Genomic DNA, 23,205 nt, shown 5'->3' with positions numbered 1-23,205 from the left:
GCCTTGTGTTTGACATGTCTGGTCTAAAGCCACTCCAGCTCTTTAGGGGTGTTTTTGACTTCTGATTACTTTTAACAACTGCCTATTAATCTGCAGTAGCTAGAATTTTTTCTCTCTTTACATTGTTGGAAATTACCACTTTCCATACTACAATTTTTTCAGCTTTATGCTCTCTGCAGTCCCCCCGTTTTCTGGAATGCTGCAAACTGCATTCTAACACATAGGGAGAAGGTCAGTTATAGAAATACTTGCTTAGCAGCCACTAAACAAATATCCAGTCAAATTACATCCGGCATTTCCCCTGATAAAATGTGGCATGATTTCTAGACACCAAGGCTTTACCGTGACAATTTTAGGTATAATATGAATTAGAGACATTAAAAAGTCCCAGTAATGAGTTCCCAGTGGGATGGTATCTCTGAGGGTTCCTTAGTGCTCTCTGAGCTTGGTTGTTTTCTTCAGATGTTTCATTACCTAGTAATGTAACTAGGTAACATCAAAAATGCTAGTGATGATGATGTTACCTAGTTATGGTAAAGAAAAGTCTGCAAGAAAACAACCAAACTCAGAGAGCATCAAGGACCCCTCATTTCAACCCTGAGTCTCCTTTACTAATGCCACTTCTAAAAAGGACATATTTGCTATGGTATATTGCCCTTGAAATTAAAGGAGTAAATTAATTTTAGTTTATATAGATTAGTATATATAGTATTCAGGTAACATACGGGAAGACAGACTTAGAGAAAGCATGTACATTTTTCTGGATCAAGAGACATAACTGAACTTTAACCAATAGGTCAGAAAACCAACACTTCAGGGGAAAAAACACGGGTGGAACACAGGAGAAAAACTACGGTAAATTGTATGTTATTAAAGGTAAAGGTTCCCCCGCACATGCATGCTAGTCGTTTCCAACTCTAGGGGCCAGTGCTCATCTCCGTTTCAAAGCCAAAGAGTCAGCGCTTGTCCAAGGATGTCTCCGTGGTCATGTGGCCAGCATGACTAGACACCAAAGGCGCACGGAACACCGTAGTGGTCCCTATTTTTCTACTTGCATTTTTATGTGCTTTTGAACTGCTAGGTTGGCAGAAGCTGGGACGAGTAACAGGCGCTCACTCTGTTACGCGGCACTCGGGATTCGACCTGCCAAACTTCCGACCTTCTGATCGACAAGCTCAGCGTCCTAACCCACTGAAACACTGCGTCCCTTATGTTATTACATTTACATTTAATAAAAATGAAATATGGGATTAATATAGGTTTATTCTCCCACATGTATTTAATAATTCTCCCTTTCTGCCATATTATCATTACAATGTGGTAATTTTATAAGGTCTCTTGTGGGCTGCACTTGAGACCTTAAAGGCTGTTTGGCCATGGGGCTCTGGGTTGTAGACCTGTGGCTTGGGGAATCCTGTTCAATCTCTTTTCCATGACATTCTCCTGTGTGATTTTGGTTACTTTTTTTGCAAGTTCCCAAATAATACTTAGTTTTTACAACATTTTAAGTACCCGCAGGTTTTAATTAGATCTCCATATGCATTACATTGTTAACACATATCATGCTATAGGAAAGTAGTTGTCTTCCCTTTGTGATTTGACTTCCCAACCATTACCTATGCTCATGACACCTGGGAGTAATTATGGCTCATGATATGCCTTATCTTAGCATTGGTGTCCAAAACTGCTCGCTTCTTTCCTGGCTTCCCAGTCTTTGACAATTGGCTTCTAGATATCCTTGACATGTTTTCCTTGGATGCCTCCCATTGTTACATCAATAGATACTGTGCCCAAAATAATCTGGCATCATGCAACCACTATTTCAGTGTTTAGTCTTAGGAAAGATAAAAAGTCCCCCAGCCCACCCCCTGCAGTCAGTTATCAGTAGCACTTAGAGCCTAAAAACCCTCCTAAGGATACTACATAGTGTTTTATACAACACGGGCAGCCTTCATTTGTTGGTTGAAGAATAAAATGTACTTACCTGAATTCACATTAAAGGTTAAGCTATAGACCCAGTTTACAAATCACAACAGACAATACCAACTCAAAAGCTTTTGGGGTTGGAGTTGTATAAATCCAGTCAGATTGATGCTTTAACAGGGGAAAACATATGCACAAGCAAAGTTAAATATAAGCAGCTTGTTCTGTAAAACCTCCATGAATCAAATTTTTTCAGGGGAATTTTATCAGTCATGGAATTGGTGACTTTTCCATTAATTTTATATTTCAGTCTGCTTTATCATAGATGGCAATGCTAATAGGAAATGGAAATAATATGTTCTTCTACTTGATCTCCTCTTCATTAATTTTTTACATTATAAAAAGAAAGCGTACCTATGTTAAAGATTCAATTGCATTATACAATTCTATGTATGCTTATTCAAGGTCATCTTTGACCTCAATGGCATTTTCTGCATAAAACTAGATATTGGTCAAGGGCTGCCTTTCAGAAAGTAGGCAGAGTCAAATTGTACAAGTGGAAGGATAAAATAAATAAACATATGAGCCAAACGCAAAAATGTAATGTATCTGAAGTCATTAGAATTTTTGTTTAATTAAAAGTTTCTGTTAAATTTTGATGGCAAGCCATTCTATTAAATCTCAACAATAGCTGAAGGCAGGGCTTTTTTTTGTCATAGAACGCTCAGAACGGAGTTCCGGCACCTTTTTGGGATGGAACCTTGTAGGGTAGGCAAGGCGGGTTGTATGACATGTGTGAGTTCCAGCACCTTTTTCTTTTACAAAAAAAGCACTGGCTGAAGGGGACAAGATAAGATCGTGGAATCTCTCTAGGACTGCAGTCTTTATAAAGTAAGCCAAAATAATCCATAGGCAACCTGGAGAAGTCATAGTGAAACTGTACATATTGATGCCAATGCACAAAAGCCATCATGACATGGATATAAGATACCCATTAAGAAGCACCCAAATTTTGGTCACATGACCATGGTGACGCTATGATGTTCATAAGTGCAAGGATGGTTGCAAGTTACTTTGTTGGTGATGTTATAAGTTTGAACTGTCACTAAATGAATGGTTTCAGTCGAGAACTACCAGTTGAGAACTACCTGAGTATCTTGAAAACTCATTTCCCAGAAAATTGGAGCATAGCTAAACCTGTCCTGAGAAATTTATAGACCTTGAGTTCTAGGAGGTTAGTTTTTTACAGCAGAGGAGTAGGCAATCTGGAGCCAAAGAGGCACATAAGTCCTTCCTTTAATTTTTAGTGTTCTTTTTAAGTGAAAATGTGGCTAGATTAACACAACACTGTAACAGTGTAGAAATGTTTCCTTAAGATGTTCTGCAAATCCAGGTCGTGTGATTATTTCAGGATTCTGTGTGTCATATGAACATAAGTAAACTGAACTGTATCTTGAAACTTGCAACGTTGTTCTTATTTACCAGGCAATAAACCCCAGTACATTCAGCAGAACCTCTATATTGTGTAAGCATATATACAAATAAAGTGTCTACGAAGTTCAGTTTGACTGCTGATGACTACCTGAGCACAGCCATGGTGATTTCTTAGCATCTATAAGGCTTGTCATTATCTTTGCCAAGACTAATTTTTTTAATTGCCCAACTAGCCTGTAGCTCTGGGATTCCATGATGCTGTTTTTAACATTTATTCATTTTTGTCCTATTTAGAAGTCACACAAATCCACACCAACAGTTCCGTATGAGAGGGAGTGGGAGAGGGGGAGGGAGGGAGGGAGGGAAGGAGAGGGTAAAAGGTAAAGGTTCCCCCACACATGCGTGCTAGTCGTTTCCGACTCTAGGGGCCGGTGCTCATCTCCGTTTCAAAGCCGAAGAGCCAGCACTTGTCCAAAGACGTCTCCATGGTCATGTGGCCGGCATGACTAGACGCCAAAGGCGCACGGAACGCTGTTACCTTCCCACCGTAGTGGTCCCTATTTTTCTACTTGCATTTTTACATGCTTTCGAATGGCTAGGTTGGCAGAAGCTGGGACGAGTAATAGGCGCTCACTCTGTTACACGGCACTCGGGATTCAACCCGCCAAACTGCCGACCTTCTGATCGACAAGCTCAGCGTCCTAACCCACTGAGCCACCACGTTCCTTGAAGGAGAGGGAGAGATCCCTATTAAAATGGCAAAAAGCCTTGACATTAATAGAATGCACAGCCTGGTCTACTGAAGCTCTTCCCCCTGAATTCGAAATAATCAATTTCATTCCATCAGTAGCCACAAATTTACAAGAATTGTACTATGCAAAGCTGCTATCCTGCCCAGGCAGGTCCATTTGCCTCACTGAACTCAATGAGTCTTATTCACTTTATTAATTTACCATTACATTTTCCTCTTGCCTTAAGATTGTCATGCAGAAAAACTATCTATGCAGTTGCTAAAGGTTGGCACATCCAGCACATAATTGAGTGACTTTGAATCAGTCACTCTGCCATCCAGCCAACCTACCTCACAGAATTGTTGTTGTTATGAGGAAGACAGGAGGCAAGAGTATTAGGTATGTTTCCACTTCAGGTTATATATTTAAAAAGGTTGAATAAAAATATTATTATCCTGTCTTTTTAAATATATAATTCAAGGTAGCAAACATAACTAATATTCCTGCCTGGTTTGTTGCACTATCAGGCAGATGTTTAGACTGGATTTGGTATTTTTGTCCACCTATTGAGTCATCATTATTATTACTTTATATAACAATAATTTTAATTATGTATTGAATTTAGATTTATTTATTTTATTCAATTTTATTCGCTTCCCAACTCCAGTGGACTCTTTTATGTTTTTTCTCTCTCGGAGCTCATGGTGGCGTTATTTAGCGCCGCCGCCTCCTATTTCCCAAGCAAAAACAACCTTCTGAGATGTGCTGAGATGGCGTGGAGTCTGTAAAATCTTGGCTGAAATAAAGCTAACGCTGAATAGGAACGTAACACTACATAATCCCATTCAAGCACCAGTTCCGCGAAGAGCGCATACTCCAAAGGCCGCTTCGATCCCAAACACTCACCAAACTCCCGATTCCGTACAGTGACGTCACGCCCAGCCTGTTCAAGATGGTAGCATCCGTAGAGGAAAAGAAAGTCCGCATGCGTATCAGAACGTACCTTCGCTCACATGTTTCCGCCGTTTCCGCCGTTTGGATTTTATCCGTTGACCTACCCGGAGCGTTTAGGGAGAAGTGCACTTCCTCCGGGTAAAGAGGTGTGCGCGTTTTCAAGAGCTGAAAGGTTAGTAGAGGGGCGAATTGTTTTGTTTTATTTTTTGGGGTGTTTCTTCAAGCTTTTGTAATTTATTTTAAAAGCAACTTGTGCTTCGTTTGGGTTAGTAAAAAAAAAAGAATGGTTGTGTGTGTTTTTGTGAAGACGAACAGGTGTTTTTTTTTTCCTTTTCTTTGTGAACAATTGAGGTTTTATTTATTTATTAATTTATTTTCCCCAGGGAATGATATAATAGGGTTTATTTATTTATTTATTTATTTATTTATTTGATTTGTATACCGCCCTTCTCCCTAAGGACTCAGGGCGGTGAACAGTGACATAAATAATAGAAAGTACAAATATAAATATTTGGGTTTGTTAAGAGATGCTTATATGGGCATTTTCTCAGAACATGAAAACAGTTTGCGAGTGTAGTCGTAGATTAATGTATTGGGAATCCGTTGGCTGAAGATGAACGAATGCAATCTGCTGTTCGCTTTCATAAATTTTGCTGCAGGAGTTAGTCTGAAGTGTGGACTTCCAATTCCCAGAATTGCACATCTTAAACTTGCTGGGATTGAAAAACACCGCTTTAAAAGCAAAGGGAATACGTGTCAGTTATTGTAAAACCAATGCTGTTGTTTTCGAATTTTCCTGCCTGAAAATGTTTGGGAAATGATGTGGTTGATTGGTTAACATTCTTAGTTAGAAGATGCTTCAATGGTTGCCTAAAAGAAAAAGTATGGGGAAAAGAAGTTTGATTCCCCTCCCCCACCCTGTGAGACCCATTTATTTAAGGTGTAGAAACAATACCTACGGTGAAATTGGAGAATCTCCTTTTCTCCCTTCCATCTTTGCAAAAGTCACATGCTCCAACCTTTTTGTCAAAATGATGAAAGCAGTATCTCATCTTGATGTAAGCTATGCCCTTTTGTATGCACATGTGAAGTCATAGCACATATGGAGAAGTGGCAGATCTTATGGCATGTCACTGTTTTCATGATTTGATACATGCAGACACATATACATCTCTATGCAGATACTTTATGTATTATCCAATAGTTCATTCAGACAATTTGGTCTGGGAAATTTCTCCAGAATGCCCCCCCCTTTTTTAAAAAAAAAGATTTGTGATCGAGGGCTTTTCCTCAATGCTTTGTTCCAGTGTTTTGAGTCCCCAGAAAAATATTGTAACATAAACTGCACAGTCCCAATGGCTAAACTTTAATCTGCCTCAGAAATGAGACCAGGAAGTAGTGATATCCTAATAGGTTTGATGCGGGGAAGTTAAAAAAAAAAGCAACTGCAGGATTCCCCAACTTTGTTTTTTTTGCACTGACCATCATTGGCTAATGAGAAAAACAAGCACCAATAATTCTCTTGAACTGCAACAGGGTTTTGTTGGCTCCCTGTGATATAGGTGGGCCTTTTTTTAAGTGGCCTATGTCAGGATGCCGATGACTTTAAACTATTTTTAAGCATGGATCTAATATTCTTCAGAAAGAATATTATCCTGTTCATTTAAACATGAAATAATATTTGATCTGTTATTTAAACATGGAAGAGTGCTGAATCCATGTTTGATAGGTCACATGTATAGTGAAGGGTCATGCACTGAAATGGAAGAAAACCTGTCTGACGGGTGACAGGTATGGGGAGAAGAGGTTCTTTCAGTTGATTGGGAGAGCTACTTCCTGTTCAGCTCAAGTCCTTCCACATTTGTTTGACCTCAGGTAACATGCCCAGCAGAGGGAAAATAAATTATCAGGGAGGGAGGGACCAATAAAAGGATCAATAGGGAATGGCAATGCTGGAAGTCTGGTTAGCAACACTCAGAAGTAGCCCATAGATTATTTAGATGAGCTGTGGTGGTGCAGTGATTAGAATGCAGTATTTCAGTCAAATTCTGCCCACAGCCAGGAGTTTGATCCTGATGGCCTCAAGGTTGACTCAGCCTTCCCTTCCGAGGTCAGTAAAATGAGAAGCCAGATAGCTGGGAGCAATATGCTGATATTTGTAAACTGCTCAGACAGTGCTGTAAAGCACTATGGAATGGTATATAAGTCTAAGTGCTATTGCTGTAGAGTACAAAAATAGTATAGGAATAGGAAAAAATAGCACAAATAATAATAACAAAAATAAACCTGTAAATGTACTTATTTGTGCAGCCATTGGGTTCTAGGGTGGCCCCTTCTCCTTTTTCCATTGATCAATCCCGGCACAATTGACTTTTCGAGTGAGTCATCTCTCATGACATGGTGCCTGCTTATGTGAAATGCACCTAGGGTTATTATCTCACACTAAGTCATGGCTCACTTCATTGTATTTTGTTGAACACAAATATGCAAAGCTAAAACCCAGTAAACTACATTATTGCTTAATATGGTGTATGATCCTAGCTTTCATATTTAAAAAAAAGAGGAAGCAAATGGTAGAATGTCTTAATGCTACCTTCTTCTCTCAGTTTTGGTTGAAGGAGGAGTGCATATGTCCACTTGCCTCGTTTGTACTTGGAGATGTCAGCCCCTCTTTCCAACTATGCCTTACGGATGGCCCGCCTGAGTAAGCAAATATTTGGAGAAGTTGTTCGCCCAACCGATTCTTCATCCATGAAAGTCGTCAAGCTGTTAAGTGAGCAGCCCTTGGCAAAGCGCAAGGAAGTCTATGACTGGTATCCTCCTCACAATACCTACAGTGCTCTCATGTGGAAGCTTCGTTCCTATGGCCTCTACAGGTAATTCAGAGATATGGGAATATGGGGAAGGATAGAGGCAGACTGGCACAGTGACAGTAAATGACAATAATAATAATAATAATAATAATAATAATAATAATAATAATAATAATAATAATAATAAAGTTGGAAGGGACATTGGAGGTCATCTAGTCCAACCCCCTGCTCAGGCAGGAAACCTTATACCATTTCAGGCAAATGGCTGTCCAGTCTCTTCTTAAAAACCTCCAGTGTTGGAGCATTCACAGCTTCTGGAGGCAGGTTGTTCCACTGGTTAATTGTTCTAACTGTCAGGAAGTTTCTCCTTAGTTCTAGGTTGCTTCTCTCCTTGACTAGTTTCCATCCGTTGCTTCTTGTCCTGCTTTCAGGTGCTTTGGAGAATAGCTTGACTCCCTCTTCTTTGTGGCAGCCCCTGAGATATTGGAACACTGCTATCATGTCACCCCTCACCCTTCTCTTCATTAGACCACACATACCCAATTCCAGCAACCGTTCCCTATATGTTTTAGCCTCCAGCCTCCTAATCATCTTTGTTGCTCTTCTCTGTACCCTTTCTAGAGTGATGAATGATGAATCCTCAAGAGTGACTTCTTCTTTTACTTCATGGAAGTATCTGCCAAACACCTAATTAATTTAATTTATTTTTTTGTAATATATTTTATTGATTTTTTTTAAAAAACATAAATCACTTAATAATTGGTGAACAGTGTGTTGTCTGGGTTTACATTTATAAAACAATCATTAACAATTGATTTCCATAATCCACACAGTAAGAATTGTATTAACTCAATGTTTGTAAAAGAGGATATTGTGGGAAAAGAGGAAATCACTCTTTTCCCACAATATCCTCTTTTACAAACATTGAGTTAATACAATTCTTATTGTTTCGAGAGATAACAAATATATATATATATATATATATATATATATATATATATATATATATATATATATATATATATATATATATATATATATATATATTCCTTGATAAGATTAAAAATACGAATCCCAGGCATGTTAAAATTAACAAACGAACACTGGGATAGAATTAAAAACTAAAACAGTTTTTATTGCTGAAAAATCATATATCATATATTCCCAATGTTCCTAAAAATAATAATCTCATCAGTATAATATTTCTTTTCTATCCGATCATTCTGGTTGTTTTATCATAGATCCTGTTACAGTCCTTATTTTAATTTATTTCTCCCACCCAATTCTAGGTATTCTTATTGGTAAAGATTTTCTTAAAAAATTGATTACATTTAAAAATTTGACTCTATTTTTCCCGTATGAACCATCTCACATTTTTGCATTTCCTAAGGGATAGATAAAACAATAAAAAAGAGCAAGAATAAAGAAACATAAAAAATAATGTACTAAAAATATATATCCCTCCTAAGCTAATATATATTTGTTTCCAAGATTTCTTATTCTTTATTAACTATAATTAAAAATATGTTTAACCTTTATTCCAATTAATACATCTAATCGTCTAATCCTTTAACTCTTATTCAAAACATTTTAATCCATTATAATTTTCATAAATTCAATCACATTTAAATATCTAAAACATTGCCTTTATCTAAGCTATTTCAACTATTTTTATATTACTCATATCAAGAAAGAGAATAAAAAGGGGGGGAAGCATATTGTTTAGGGAATTCATCCCTCTTAGAATAACATATATATTCCAAATCCTTTCTATTTCTTTAACCATATTCAAACAAATGTATCTTTTTAAAGTATTCTCTCTGGTAAGTCCCATCGTCTGTTTTCTTGGTTTCCACTTTAATCTTTTTCCTTTGCCCAGTATCTTTCATAATCAGTGTATTTTGCTGAATCAAAAGGTTTTTCCGTATGTTCGTAAATGTTATTGTAGATATAAAAAGTAAATCAGGTAAAGTGTCTTTCTACAGGGCTTCTGCCTTTGCATGTTTATTGAAGATCTTTTTCTTTCTCTCCACTTCTCTTATCATTCCCTTTCACTCTTATGTTCCTGACATCTCTACAGTCCATTTTATCCAATCTGTTTTCTTGTCCTCAGATTTATTTTGTAGTCTTACGGGATAAGTTGTTTTTTCCAATTCTTGCAAAAAAAAATTCCACTAGAATTAAGTCATGTTTCTTTGTTTTGTTAAGTTTCATCTTTAAGTCTCTATTCTCAATTCTGTATCCATTTATCTGTTCTATCTGCTCCTTCTCAGTTGTTTTCTGGGAATTTTTTTGTTGTAGAGTTAATTTGGAAATAGATTGATTTATATTTTCAAAGTTATTTTGAATTTCTTTGTGGTTTAAAGTCATTGTTGTTTGAATTAGTTGCAGTATATTATATATCTCCTCCTGTGAGGTATTTTATGTTTTCTTGGTATGTTCTTTCTACATATCTAATCCATGATGGCCAAGAATTTAAGCCCTCGGCCACTCCTTTGTGAGACAACACAGGGCTCGGTATTGTCCCCACTCCTTTTTAACATCTACATTAACTGCTAGGTGAGATCATATGGGATGAGATATTATCAGTATGCTGATGATATACAGCTGTACATCTGCATCCTGGGTGATGCTGTGACTGCCCTTTCTCGGCTGAACCCAAGCAAGATGGAGTGGCTGTGGGTGCAAGGAACCTCTGGAGCTGGCGGTTTATCATCATTAACTCTGGATGGGGTTGCACTACCCCAGACAGATCCGGTGTGCAAGTTGGGGGTCCTCCTGGACTTATGACTCCTGCTCAAAGGGCAGGTGGTAGTCGTGGCTAGGAGAGCCTTTGTGTAACTATGTGTTGTGCACCAGTTGTGCCCTTACATGGATCCCGAGGCCGTGAGCGTGGTCACTTGTACCCTTATCATCTCATGGGTGGCTTACTGCAACATGCTCTACATAGGGGTACCCCTGAAGAGTATTTAGAAGCTTCAGCTAGTGCAGAATGCAGCAGTGTGCACAGCCTGGGAGCTCCTAGGGCTGAACATGTAACACTATTACTACGCAAGTTGCATTGGTTGCCGGTGTACTTCTGGATCCAGTTCAAAATGTTGATCATTACTTTTAAACCACTACATGGTCCAGGCTCCAGGGTATCTGAGGAGCTGTCTCTCTCTGATGGGACAAGCCCACCCCACGTATGCCAGCGGAAGAGGCCTACTACCGATCCTGTCTGCTAAGGTATTGAAGCAGGCAAGATCAAAGAGAAGAGCCTTTTCTGCTGTGGCCCCATCTCAATGGAACATTCTTCCACCAGAGATTAGAGTTGCCCCCTCCTTTTGGCCTTCTGGAAGGGAATCAAAACCTGGCTTCGCCAGTTGGAGTCCTGAGGAGGGCACTCAACCTCTGGAGGTGATTGACGGGGTAAGAAGACCTCATCCCCATCCCATCTGGCTCTTCGCTATCTTAGCTTGGTTTTAATATAGTGCTTAATAAGGTTTTAACTTTGTCCCAGAGGTGCTTTTTCAAAAGCCAACTGGACTTTTTTGGCTCTTTCCTTTTCAGGCCTTTCTGAAAGTCCAGGAAGTTCACAATAAAGACCAATTTATTTATTTATTTATTTATTTATTTATTATTGGGATTTATATGCCGCCCTATCTCCCAAAGGACTCAGGGTGGCTAACAATAACATACAATAATACAGAAGTTAAAAGAAAAATTAAATTAATGGCCCTGTAGAATAAATTAAAATTAAAATAAGTTAAAAATTAAAGTTAAAAAATTGAAAACATAAATTAAAATCCCTGTCAGTCCAGGTCAGCCTGGTGGAAAATGAGTGTTTTGAGGCCGCGGCGAAAGGACTGGAGATCTGGGGCCATCCGAAGCTCAGGGGGAAGCTGGTTCCATAGGGCTGGCGCTCCCACAGAGAAGGCCCTCCCCCTGGGGGTCGTCAGCCGACATTGTCTAGCCGACGGTACCCTGAGGAGGCCTTCTCTGTGTGAGTGCACTGGGCGATGGGAAGTCGTTCCCGGCAGCAGATGGCCCTGCAAGTATCCCGGGCCTAAGGCATGTAGGGCTTTAAAGGTAAGTACCAGCACCTTAAATCTCACCCGGAGGACAACCGCTAACGAATGCAGCTCATGCAGGAGGGGTGTAATATGGGAGTATCGGGGTGCTCCCATCACTACCCGCACGGCCGCACTCTGCACCAGCTGAAGCCTCCGGGTGGTCTTCAAGGGCAGCCCCATGTAGAGAGCATTGCAGTAATCTATACAGGAGGTAACGAGTGCGTGGGTGACTGTACGTAGGGCATCTCAGTCCAGAAAGGGGCGCAACTGGCGTACCAGGCGAACCAGGTCAACCTGGGCAAATGCCCCCCTAGCCCAAATGCCTTTTGAAAAAGCCCCTTTGGGACAACCATGACCTGGATGATTGAAAATCTCCACAGAAATTTTTAAACTTTGTGTTGTTTTAATCTTTTTTTTTTTTGCTTGTTTTGGTAATTTGTAAGTCACCCAGAGTCACCTTGTAAGGAATATGGGCTGCGAAAAAATAATAGCAAATAAATAAATAGAAACACTGACTGAAAGGAGAAGATGGTTTACTCTCTGCTAAGTCTCTAATTGTTTAACTTCATAAGATTCTAGCAGTATCCATACCATGCAAAATTTTACATACAGTACCTCTATCATGTCTTCCTTATTAAGTTTGTTCAGCTAAGCTGTTCTGTGTGTTGTGGCTGTTCTTCATGTCAGGAATTATTTTGTAATAGTTGTGTAATTTGTTTGGCTTTGATTTAATGTGTTGTGTGAACTAAAGCACAGTGGATTGTAAACTGTGGATTTGCACGTGTGGTTATTCAGCTGTTCCAAACCTCACATCCTATCCTTTTCTACATGGATTGATATTACCCATATGTACAAAGGGGTGACACTTTGATAACAATGTTATACCTGCATTCTTGTAGATTTTGATGTACATGTAAGTGCCTATGCTCATATCCTACGAAATAAATGTAAGACAAAGTGCTTTATTTATTTATGCGCTCTTGCCAGCCAAAATATCATAAATCTGTGGATCTCATGGCATCTTGCAAGGTTTTGAGATCCTTGCCTTAGAATGATAACTAAATCCAGCCATTTATTCAATCCAAGTTAAGCAAACTATGGCTTATGCATGAACATAAAGAAAACCCCAAAGTCTTTTTTGTATTTATTAAAAAACAGTTTGTTCAGGCTTAAATGCTCACTCCTTTCTAGGATTTCAGATCCTGGTTTGTTTCCTAGCTAAAGTTTCAAAAGTAAACCCCCAAGTTATTTTATAATTTGTTAAAAATCAGGAGATGCTTCTAATTTCCTTTTTCTGACATGCACAAAAATAGGAAGTGTATAGATATGAGGCTTGTTATGTTTTATTCATATGGCAAGAAATTGGTTTCATGTTAAGCTAAAAACTTACAACAATACTGTCATGGTTCCGACAGATGAAACTAACTTGGAGGCATTGTTTACCTTAAAAAATCTTTTATTCAAGAAACAAAGTATTGGCACTATATAGTTAAAGCCAAAAACTGGATTCCCCTCCCCTGGGCACAAAATAGCAAAGCACAATTCCCTCCTCCAATTAACAGTCATAAATCACATTCCCCAATTAGCTGGAAGTGTGGACTTTCTCCCCAGATCTCCAGCCCCCCAAATCTTTATCAACTCTGGGCGGCAAGAACCTTGGACTCCCACGGCTGTGTTATTATTGTTATGACTAACTGGACTCTCATCCACATCCCCCCCTCCCAGCATCAACTAACTAAAAGCGAAAGAGAAAAATGGCTGCATTTCCATCCGTTGTCAAAGCAAGAACATCCGATGTTAGCGTTGACAAGTACATTGAGTTAACAAATGCAGCATTTCTTACATTTAAAACATCCTGAATGCTGCTATTTTTAAAAACCATATAATGGCAATCTAGATGTGCTCTTCACTGTTGGGGAGATAATGGCAAAGCAAAGGGGCTTCCCTTTGACACAGAAAAATATAAATTATATGCTTGAATTTTACAAGCTTCTTTATTAACTGATCCCTTTCTCAGAAAACCTGCAAGGGCTCTCAAGCTGAAATATGTTTGGCTGCAGGCAGTAAGCATTTTATGGAAGTGGAACAGAATCAAGGTCTGTGTGGTACTTTGTGAACAGCTAACAATATTAACAGCTCTACAGCGTTGAGGAAATGATATTATCTGGCTAATGGACAAATAATGCAACTGGGAAATATAAATCAGAGTTAAATCCCTAATTCAATGCATGGCTCTTTAATCAGACTTGGCTTTATTAAAAGGTTTTGTTCATTTTGTTAGTTTAAGCAGAATGCTCCATTCAGTTAATCAAAAGATGTGAAAGGAACTCTTGGTAGTCTTATTTTAAGTTCTTTAGAATTATGTATATGGTCTCTAACAGATTTAATTGTACCATAAGCAATTTAAAAACATCCAGTTGTGCACAATTAAAAAGGTGGCTGGGATAGATTAAGGAGAACTTTGCAGGACATTCAGAGAAAAAAAGTATGGTAGGATGTTTGGGTTTTGGGGGTTTTTTTTTAGCAATATTGGGAATTTACATTTGTGTTTGACATTCTGTCAGTGAGACTTCATATACATAATCCTACTGTTAAAAAACTAACCTGATATGATTATGACATGACATTTTGAAAAAAAAAATGTATCAAGAACTTTCTAGTGGTTTCAGAGCTACTTTTTCCTACATGAATGTGCAAAACAATTCTGAATTAGTTTATCCCAGTGTTTCTCAATTTGGAAACTAAGATGTCCAAGCCTCAACTCAGGAAACCCAAATAGGTTGACTGTGGAATTCTGGGAGTTGAAGTCCACACTTCTTAAAGTTGCCATGGTTGAAAAACACTAACCCAGAGTTCCCCAATATTTCCGGCTTTGCAGACCGTCATGGTGGGTGGGAGAGGGGATGGTTCCGTGTGAGCACCCACAAGCACATGTGTGCAGCTCCATTTGCACAAGTGTCATGTACATATGCCTGCCGCTCACTTAAATGGAGTGTGAACAAGCGCTCACCCCCTGCTCCCTCAAGTGAGGATGTGCGTGTGCATGCTCTCCGGCCGTTTCTGCGGCCCAGTTGCAAACCCCTTACAGCCCTCTAGTGCAGAGGTCCCCAACCTTTTAGGCACCAAGGACTGGTTCCGTAGAGAGAGGTTTTTCCACGGACCAGAGGGTGTGTGGTTTTGTGTGCTGCCTGCATCTCGCGGATGGTGCTTTGCTTGTTTGTGTGGCCCGGCTGCTGGCATGCTGTGGCCCGGTACTGGTCCACGGACTGGGGGTTGGGGACCCCTGCTCTAGTGGGCCACAGACCACAGTTTGGGGACCCTTGCACTAGTCTATCCCTTCTTGGAGCTTTAAATGAGTCAGACTATAACTTTCAGAATTCCCAAACAAAATTCCCTACATTATAGAATATTTTATTCCAAGGCTGAGATAAGTTGTTCTTGGTCCATCTATTTCATTCATAAATTCCAGAGGCAGACTTTCCATCACAGTTGATTTCATAAAAGTTATCAAACTTTTCATACTTACGACCACTGCAGCATCCTCAAGGTCACATGATCAAAATTTGGTTGCTTAGCGAGTGGTTCACATTTATGAGCCTTCCATCCTTCCGAGGTAGGTAAAATGAGGACCCAGATTGTTGGGGGCAATTAAGCTGACTTTATAATAATGCCGCTTGGGGGGTGTGTGAAAGCCCTAATAAGCAGGCATATACATAGAATGAAGGCTACTGCTAAGCTTGTAAGCCGCCCTGAGTCTTCGGAGAAGGGCGGGATATAAATGGAATTTAAAAAATAAAATAAAAAATAATGATGGCTGCAGTGTCCCAGGGTCATGTGATCACTTTTTGCAACCTTCTGACAAGCAAAGTCAATGGGGAAGCCAGTTTCATTCAACAACCATACTACTAACTTAAAAACTGCAGTGATTCACTTAACAACTGTTGCAAGAAAAGTCATAAAATGGGACAAAACTCACTTGACAAATGTCTCAACTACTTAAATTTTGAACTCAATTATGTTCGTAAGTCGAGGACTATCTATAGAAACTTAACAATTGCTGTGCATCTGCCAGTTTGCCTTTCGACCTTCTGGCCATCCAGAAATCTGATAGTCCCCTTTGAGAAGCCTTGTAGCGCAGTGGTTAGAATGCAGTATTGCAGGCTAACTCTGCCAATTGCCAGGAGTTTGATCCTAACCGGCTCCAGCCTTCCATCCTTCCGAGGTCAGTAAAATGAGGGCCCAGACTGGGGACTCTATAAACTGCTTAGTAGGGCTGTAAAGCACTATCAAGTGGTATATAAGTCTAAGTGCTATTGCCAGTGCTCTTTGCTCATGACCCGCCCCCCAGTGCTCTCAAAATGCTCATGACCATTTTGAGAGCTCCTACCATAGCTTAGCAATTCCTATTAATGATGTGCAGGAATAACAAAAAACATTACCCAGCCCCAAATCAACTAGTAAAGATAATGTTAATTGCAGCAGATGGTTCCTATATTATTAGAAGAGTAGTTGACCAACAAAATTCCCTACATTATAGAATATTTTATTCCAAGGCTGAGATAAGTTGTTCTTGGTCCATCTATTTCATTCATAAATTCCAGAGGCAGACTTTCCATCACAGTTGATTTCATAAAAGTTATCAAACTTTTCATACTTACGACCACTGCAACATCCTCAAGGTCACATGATCAAAATTTGGTTGCTTAGCGAGTGGTTCACATTTATGAGCCTTCCATCCTTCCGAGGTAGGTAAAACGAGGACCCAGATTGTTGGGGGCAATTAAGCTGACTTTATAATAATGCCGCTTGGGGGGGGGTGAAAGCCTAAATGGACTCCAGAAGATGGTAGAGGACAGGAAGGCCTGGAGGAACATTGTCCATAGGGTCGCGATGGGTCGGACACGACTTCGCAACTAACAACAACAACACAACAGTTGACCAAAATTATTACCTCACATAGCATGTATTTTATATAGCCCCTTAGCTTTTTGTAAACTGGGTGTTAATGTTAAGCCAGTTGATACCAAATAAATATTTTATTTGTGTGTTTTTTTAATTTGTTGCTTTTAAATTCAATTTACTTTTCTCATGTGCTTAATTTGGGCTCTGTATCCATATAGACCAGGGGCGTCAAACTCGCGACGTCACCTGATGTCGTGCGACGTATCAGAGCTTTTTCCCCATTGCCGGCAATGGGGTGGGCATGGTTTTGTTGTGACGCATCCGGCACGCAGGCCGGCAATTTGACACCCCTGATATAGACCATGGATCCAGGTTGTCAATTTTATGTGTATTCCATTGGCATGGTTATGGCCACCTTTAAAGTTATTTCACCCCTTCTATTCCTGAGTTAAAGTCAAATAAATGTGATATGCTAAAGTCGGTCCTGCAGAGAAATAATATGTGCATGTACCATAACAGTGCAAAAAGTGTGTGTATGTGCATGCATATGTGTTACAGCCTGACACATCTGTAGCTAAAGGGTTGTGGATTGGATGGTAGGAAAATCAACATTTGATTTAAAATTAGGCCACAGAAATTCAGCAATTAATATTGAAGGGAACACATACTATAGAATCTTATAAACCTTTTTCAAAAAGAAAAGGGAGCTTTTCAGAATCTTGTAAGTGAAAATTATAGGGTACAATCAGTACTTTTCTGCTGGTGAGAATAATTATGCTTTAATGAAAAGATTCGCACTCTAGGATATGTTTTTCATTATATCTGCCTACTCAAGTTGACTCTTGGCATACACTTCCTAAACGAGGGCATGAATAATTTAAGAAATCGTCACTAAAAGTGAGAGTGGTCTTCTGTTTCATGTTCATATCATTTAACTTGGCTTTAAATCATTTACTAGTTATCAATTGATGTTCCATTTTAAAAAAGAAAATATTGTTAATTATATCTGACTACCAGTAGTTCCAGGCTGGTTTTCCTTTTCAAAAGCTTCTCTGTAGATTCACGAAGGAGTCCATGAAGTGTTATGGTTTCCTGTGTCATAGGCAAGAACCAGAATTCAGTGGTTGAATAGGTTCTTCATATGCCTATCTTCAGTTAGATCTGTGTATCCTAAACTCAGCAAATTTAAGATGTATGGACTTCAGTTTCTAGCATTCTTAGTAATAGCCATCCTATCATGGGAGTTCTAGAGACTGGAGTCCACATATTTATTTATTTTTTTATTTTAATTCCATTTATATCCCGCCCTTCTCCGAAGACTCAGGGCGGCTTACAAGCTTAGCATATCATAAAGTGGCTGAGATTGGGAAACAGAACCAAAGCTAGAAAAAGCTTTTAAAAGATCTAGAAATCTAGGGCTATTTGGGAAATAGATTTATCCCTAAATACAGTTGTTAGTGTGTTGGATTAAGATTAGGGAGACCAAGTACAAATCCTGTTAGCTCTGAAGCTGACTGCTGGATTTGCACAACACATTGATGTAGAAACGAATCAATCTCATGTTACCCTGGAATCCTTCGCCGTTCCAGTTACCTGTTGGTTCAGTAAGTTGTGCAAATTCAGAAAATGTGAGTCAAGGAAAAATAAGTAGGCATTATGTACAAAACTACAGATTGGCATTACAACTGATGTTTAGAAAAGAATCATAGGTTAATGATTCATTCCATAACATCTCTGTAACTGCTGCCAACTTAGTCAGATCAGTTTTCCTGTATTTCTAAAAGGCATCATACTGAGGTTTATCACTCTTATCATCATGTTTGCTGAAGATGAAAATTATACTCCAGTAGATCTAGAGGCCATCAGAATGCAAATGACCCACTGTCTGTAAGGAGTATCAATCCTTTCATTCGTCACCATGCAGTCAGAGCTAAAGAAGCTTCTTGGATGAGAAGCAAAACATCTTTAAAGAAAAACAAGAAAGTCCAGTTTCCTCATGAAAAAAAGCATCTTTGGGACAAGTTGACCCACTGTTCTTTGTTCACCCTCAAGTACTGTAATACTGCTATGTCACCCCTAGTCCTTATTTTCTCTAGACTAGCCATATACAAATGCTGCAACCTTTCTTCATATGTGTTAGTCTCCAGGCCTTCAATCATCTTAGTTGCTCTTCTCTGCACTTTTTCCAAAGTCTCAACATCCTTTTTGTAATGTGGTGACCAATACTGGATGCAGTGTTCAAGGTGTGTTCTTACTAAGGCTTTATAAAGTAGTACTAATATTTTCACATGATTTAGATTCCATGCCTCTGTCTATACAACCAAGGATTGTATTAGCTTTTTTGGTATTTCACATTTAAGTATTTAACATTTAAGAAAATTAAATACTGTATGTTGCTTCATCTCAGCTTGCCCGTTGGTTAAAACTGGAAATCATTTTAATTTGAGATTAAATAAAGCGGATGTGTACTTTGACTCATTCCTTGTGTTTGCCCTTTTGATTTAGGGATGAACATGCAGATTTTAAAGATGAGATGAAACGATTGAGAAAGCTGCGTGGAAAAGGACCCCCCAAGAAAGGAGAAGGAAAGAGAGCTCTGAAGAAATAGAAGCACTATTAGGCAACAAATATATTTAATAAAACATCTTGGAACAGGTGGCACCTTTATTTAGTACTTTAGTTTGAAGGGGATTTTTTTCCATCCAATAGAAGGTTCCTTCCCATTTCAGGACTGGAATCTTTGCCCTATGATGTCAGTGTAATTAATCTGTATTATCAACATAGATACCAAAACCACAGAGGTGAGTCCAATCATTTCAGTCTTTCCAAACCATTTTTTTCTCTGGTTAGGAGGGAGGGTTAGTATTCAGTGGAAACATTCCATACAGTTGGCATTACCCTTATAAGACTAGTATTTACATCATGGGTAGATGTAAAAAAAATTGTTAGTCAAATGTAATAAAGTTTAAAAAAAGTACAACAGTTGTGATACAGTTAGAAAAAGTGATTGTTTATTATTAAAATAAACTAAAACTTAAAACAAGATCCATATAATTTTGAACTAGTTCAGCTCTTTAATAGTCTTAAATCTAGACCACATTGAACCGTATTACTTCATTTTCTCAAGACATTACTATCTAAAGATATTTCAAAACTTGATGTGAATTTCTTGAGTTCTTTAACATCCGTACTGCAGATTTCATTCTACCAATGCAGGATAATTTCATTTTCCTAACACCAGGGTTCATAGAGCCATAGTTCATCATAAAATATTAACTTCCAAATTGTTGGAATATAATTCAACATCACATACGCATCTTTTATTGCTATGTTTTTCCCAAGGGTTGCATCAATGTACATAATAACCAAGAAAGAGCCATAAAAGAATATGGCCAACTCTTATGAGTCAGAGAACTCCCAAATTTGTTACAATGCTAAAAGAAGACAAAACTGATATTCAGCATTTTTTCAAATATTTTTTCCAACCCACTTTTTTCTCTGGTCAGGAGGGAAGGTAAGTGTAGACCAGAAAAAGACCCATGCAGATTTTTTTTTAATCATGGAATTCTGGGACATATATTGGGGAATAGAAGCTCTGCTGAACTCTTCCTCACCATGTCCAAAAAAATAAAAGATTGGGGGAGTTGCAGTCTATTATCTGAAAAGTCATAAATTTCCTCTTTCTGGTTTACATTCATGCAAAACACCGCAGTGTGTTTACCCAGCCTTTGACATAGTCTATCTAAGCTACAATTAGTTTGGTTCATTCACAACCAAACAAATCACAATATGGTACAAAAGTGCATTGAACTAAACCATAGAGTTCTTCCTAAAAGATACCTAAATATTCCTTTAAATAGTAAAAAGCATGGTTCTAAAAGAATAAATTAATTAGATATACCAATGGAAAAAAAGTCTGGTACTGAAAATCCATATACACAAGGATATTTCTATAAATGTGCATCTTTCAGGCTAGCCTTACAGTGCTGGATGGGTAGCCTGCTTTTTGATAGGAATATGTGTCTGAATAGAGCCAAAAGTTACTTGTTTGTCTATCTTGTAAGATGCTTATTTCAACCAACATGTTGCAGTTTACTCAAAATCAACACAATGAAACAGGTAATATAATATTACACAATATAACAGAAAAGCAACTATGATGGTGTACAACCATACAAATTATTAGATTCCAAATGCCTATGAAAGAGCTCAGGGGGAGATTCCTGAGCCTCCATGCATCTCACTTGACAAAGTAAAGTATCCTAAGCTTTGCCACCTGGATTTAACATACAGAATGGTAGGTTCTGCCTCGAAGACAGCACTCAAGTACCTTAACTCAAGGAATATAGGGCATTAAGACCATCTCTTACATTTGTAGCACGAGTGTTATGTAGCGTTAATGATTTTCACCTGTCAATATTCATGTTATTATATTTTGTACAAATTGCAGATTTGAGTCTTCAAAGGCAACCTCATATTTAGCCCAGTGAGGTGGTTCATATGAGTACAAGAACAATAATGTATGAGTTACCGCCCCGGGGTTTCTTGCTATAGGTAGGGCTATAATTGGTACACCACCTAACGATTGGTAACAGTTCCTAGCCACAGCACACACATTTATAATTAAACCCTCATCCTTCCTTTCCTGCAGGTTTCCATCAATTTCTATGCATTGGCAAGAGAAGGAAAGTAACAAAATGTATGTCATATCATCATATGCAAAGCTGTGATTGGGATAGTTTTGTCTAGTGTTGAGATACAAGTACGAAAGGCTCAAGTTTGCATCTTTAGGTTGCAATGTATGTTTTGTCATATTGTTTTAATTTATTAAAAAAATTAAAGGGACAGAATAAAGAGTGTTGTATAATGGTGTCTTCCAGAGTTATGGGAGGCTTGGGCAATATATCACCTTTAGACCTCCATATATTTCTTCATGCTATCCTGCTATCTGCCAGGCAAGAAATGGAAAAGTAGCAATTAATCAAGATATCTCTGCTAAGCAAGAAGAAAGGAAATGCCAGCAAGGGAGAAGAGAAAGTGGGGAAGGGGAGTGGTGGTGGGCAGGCTGCTGATCAAGGTAGTGTTAGTGATGGTGAAAAGACTGAACTTTAGGCAATTCAGTTAGACAGATGGGTGGATGGATGGATAGACAGACAGGCAGACAGATAACTTTATTGTCATTTTTTATTGGCATAATGATACATATTAAAAATGAAATTTAGTTGCTTGCTCTCAAAGTGTACACATACATAACACACATTTAAACATATTATAAACAACATATGTATAGACCTAAACCCTTACATACAAGTAACATATAAAAATTAAATACTAAAGGTGGAGTATCATATAGGGCCAAATGCTCTCAACTGAGTTATTCCACCAGGTCTTTGGAAAATACTGTGTTTGTTTGTGGGGAAGGGGTTGGTACCCCTTCAGTACCACTTAACAGAATTCATTAATTTGATTATCCAAGTTCTATATGACCTCCAAATAATATTTGGATATTCTTATGCATAGTTTTTACTGTTTTGTTTTACTTAATGTATGGCCCTTGGAGTGTATGCCACTTAGGGACATTTGCACCTGGAGTAGCCTGTAAAATGCTAATAATTCATGCAGTACATGCATGCATGGATCTTTTCTTAGCTATGTATTTAAAGTATCACCTCAAACACAGTATTTTTCAAATAAACAGTTCATCTAGGGAATAGTTTATATCATGTAGAATAATCAAGTACAGAAAGAAGACAATTATGAACCAGATGAATAAATTATTTTCTCATGCTTTAAAATTGGTTTAAACATAAAATATTACTGTAATCTTCATAAGAATAGGACACAAATGACAGAAGTTAATCTAAAATATTTTATTTCCACATAGCTGAAGATCAGTTCTTCAGATCATGGAGACTAGCTAGGAGGCTGTTGAGGCAATATTTATAAGAAAACTCAGGTTTTTCACTAATATTCTCATTTCAGAGCGTGGGAGATTTGATTGCCATGTTTCAGAACGATGCTTATTTTTTATTTTGCCTTTGGGAGAATGCTCATTCTTTTAGCTTTACTTGTTAAATGTTGGCTAAAGCAGCGCTTCCTTACTAAGCAGCATCTGGTGTGATTAGATCCGGGCTGCGAAGTTCTAGATCAGGGGTCTTCAAACTTGGCCCTTTTATGACTTGTGGACTTCAACTCCCAGAATTCCTCAGCCAGCAAAGCTGGCTGAGGAATTCTGGGAGTTGAAGTCCACAAGTCATAAAAGGGCCAAGTTTGAAGACCCCTGTTCTAGATGGCAGCAAAGAGATACGAACACCTCAAACTCTTTGCTGCCCTCCAGGGGTGGCCCAGATTTCTGCATTCCAGATCTGGTAGTTCTAACAACAGCTTGCCTTT

General features: G+C 38.5%; 1 protein-coding gene across 1 annotated transcript; it reads left to right on the top strand.

Annotated features, from left to right (window-relative positions):
• Nucleotides 1-5,073: 5,073 nt before the first annotated feature.
• Nucleotides 5,074-20,769, top strand: MRPS33 (mitochondrial ribosomal protein S33; the record flags this gene model as incomplete). Its single annotated transcript, XM_083366845.1, is given in 4 exon segments — nucleotides 5,074-5,085; nucleotides 5,087-5,214; nucleotides 7,661-7,918; nucleotides 19,318-20,769. Coding segments are annotated over 4 exon segments (501 nt in total). The 3' UTR covers nucleotides 19,421-20,769.
• Nucleotides 20,770-23,205: the final 2,436 nt, after the last annotated feature.

The sequence above is a fragment of the Vipera ursinii genome, assembly GCF_947247035.1.
Source record: "Vipera ursinii genome assembly, chromosome: 6".
In the NCBI taxonomy this organism is placed as follows: domain Eukaryota; kingdom Metazoa; phylum Chordata; class Lepidosauria; order Squamata; family Viperidae; genus Vipera; species Vipera ursinii.
This window is presented reverse-complemented; position numbering and strand designations above follow the sequence as displayed.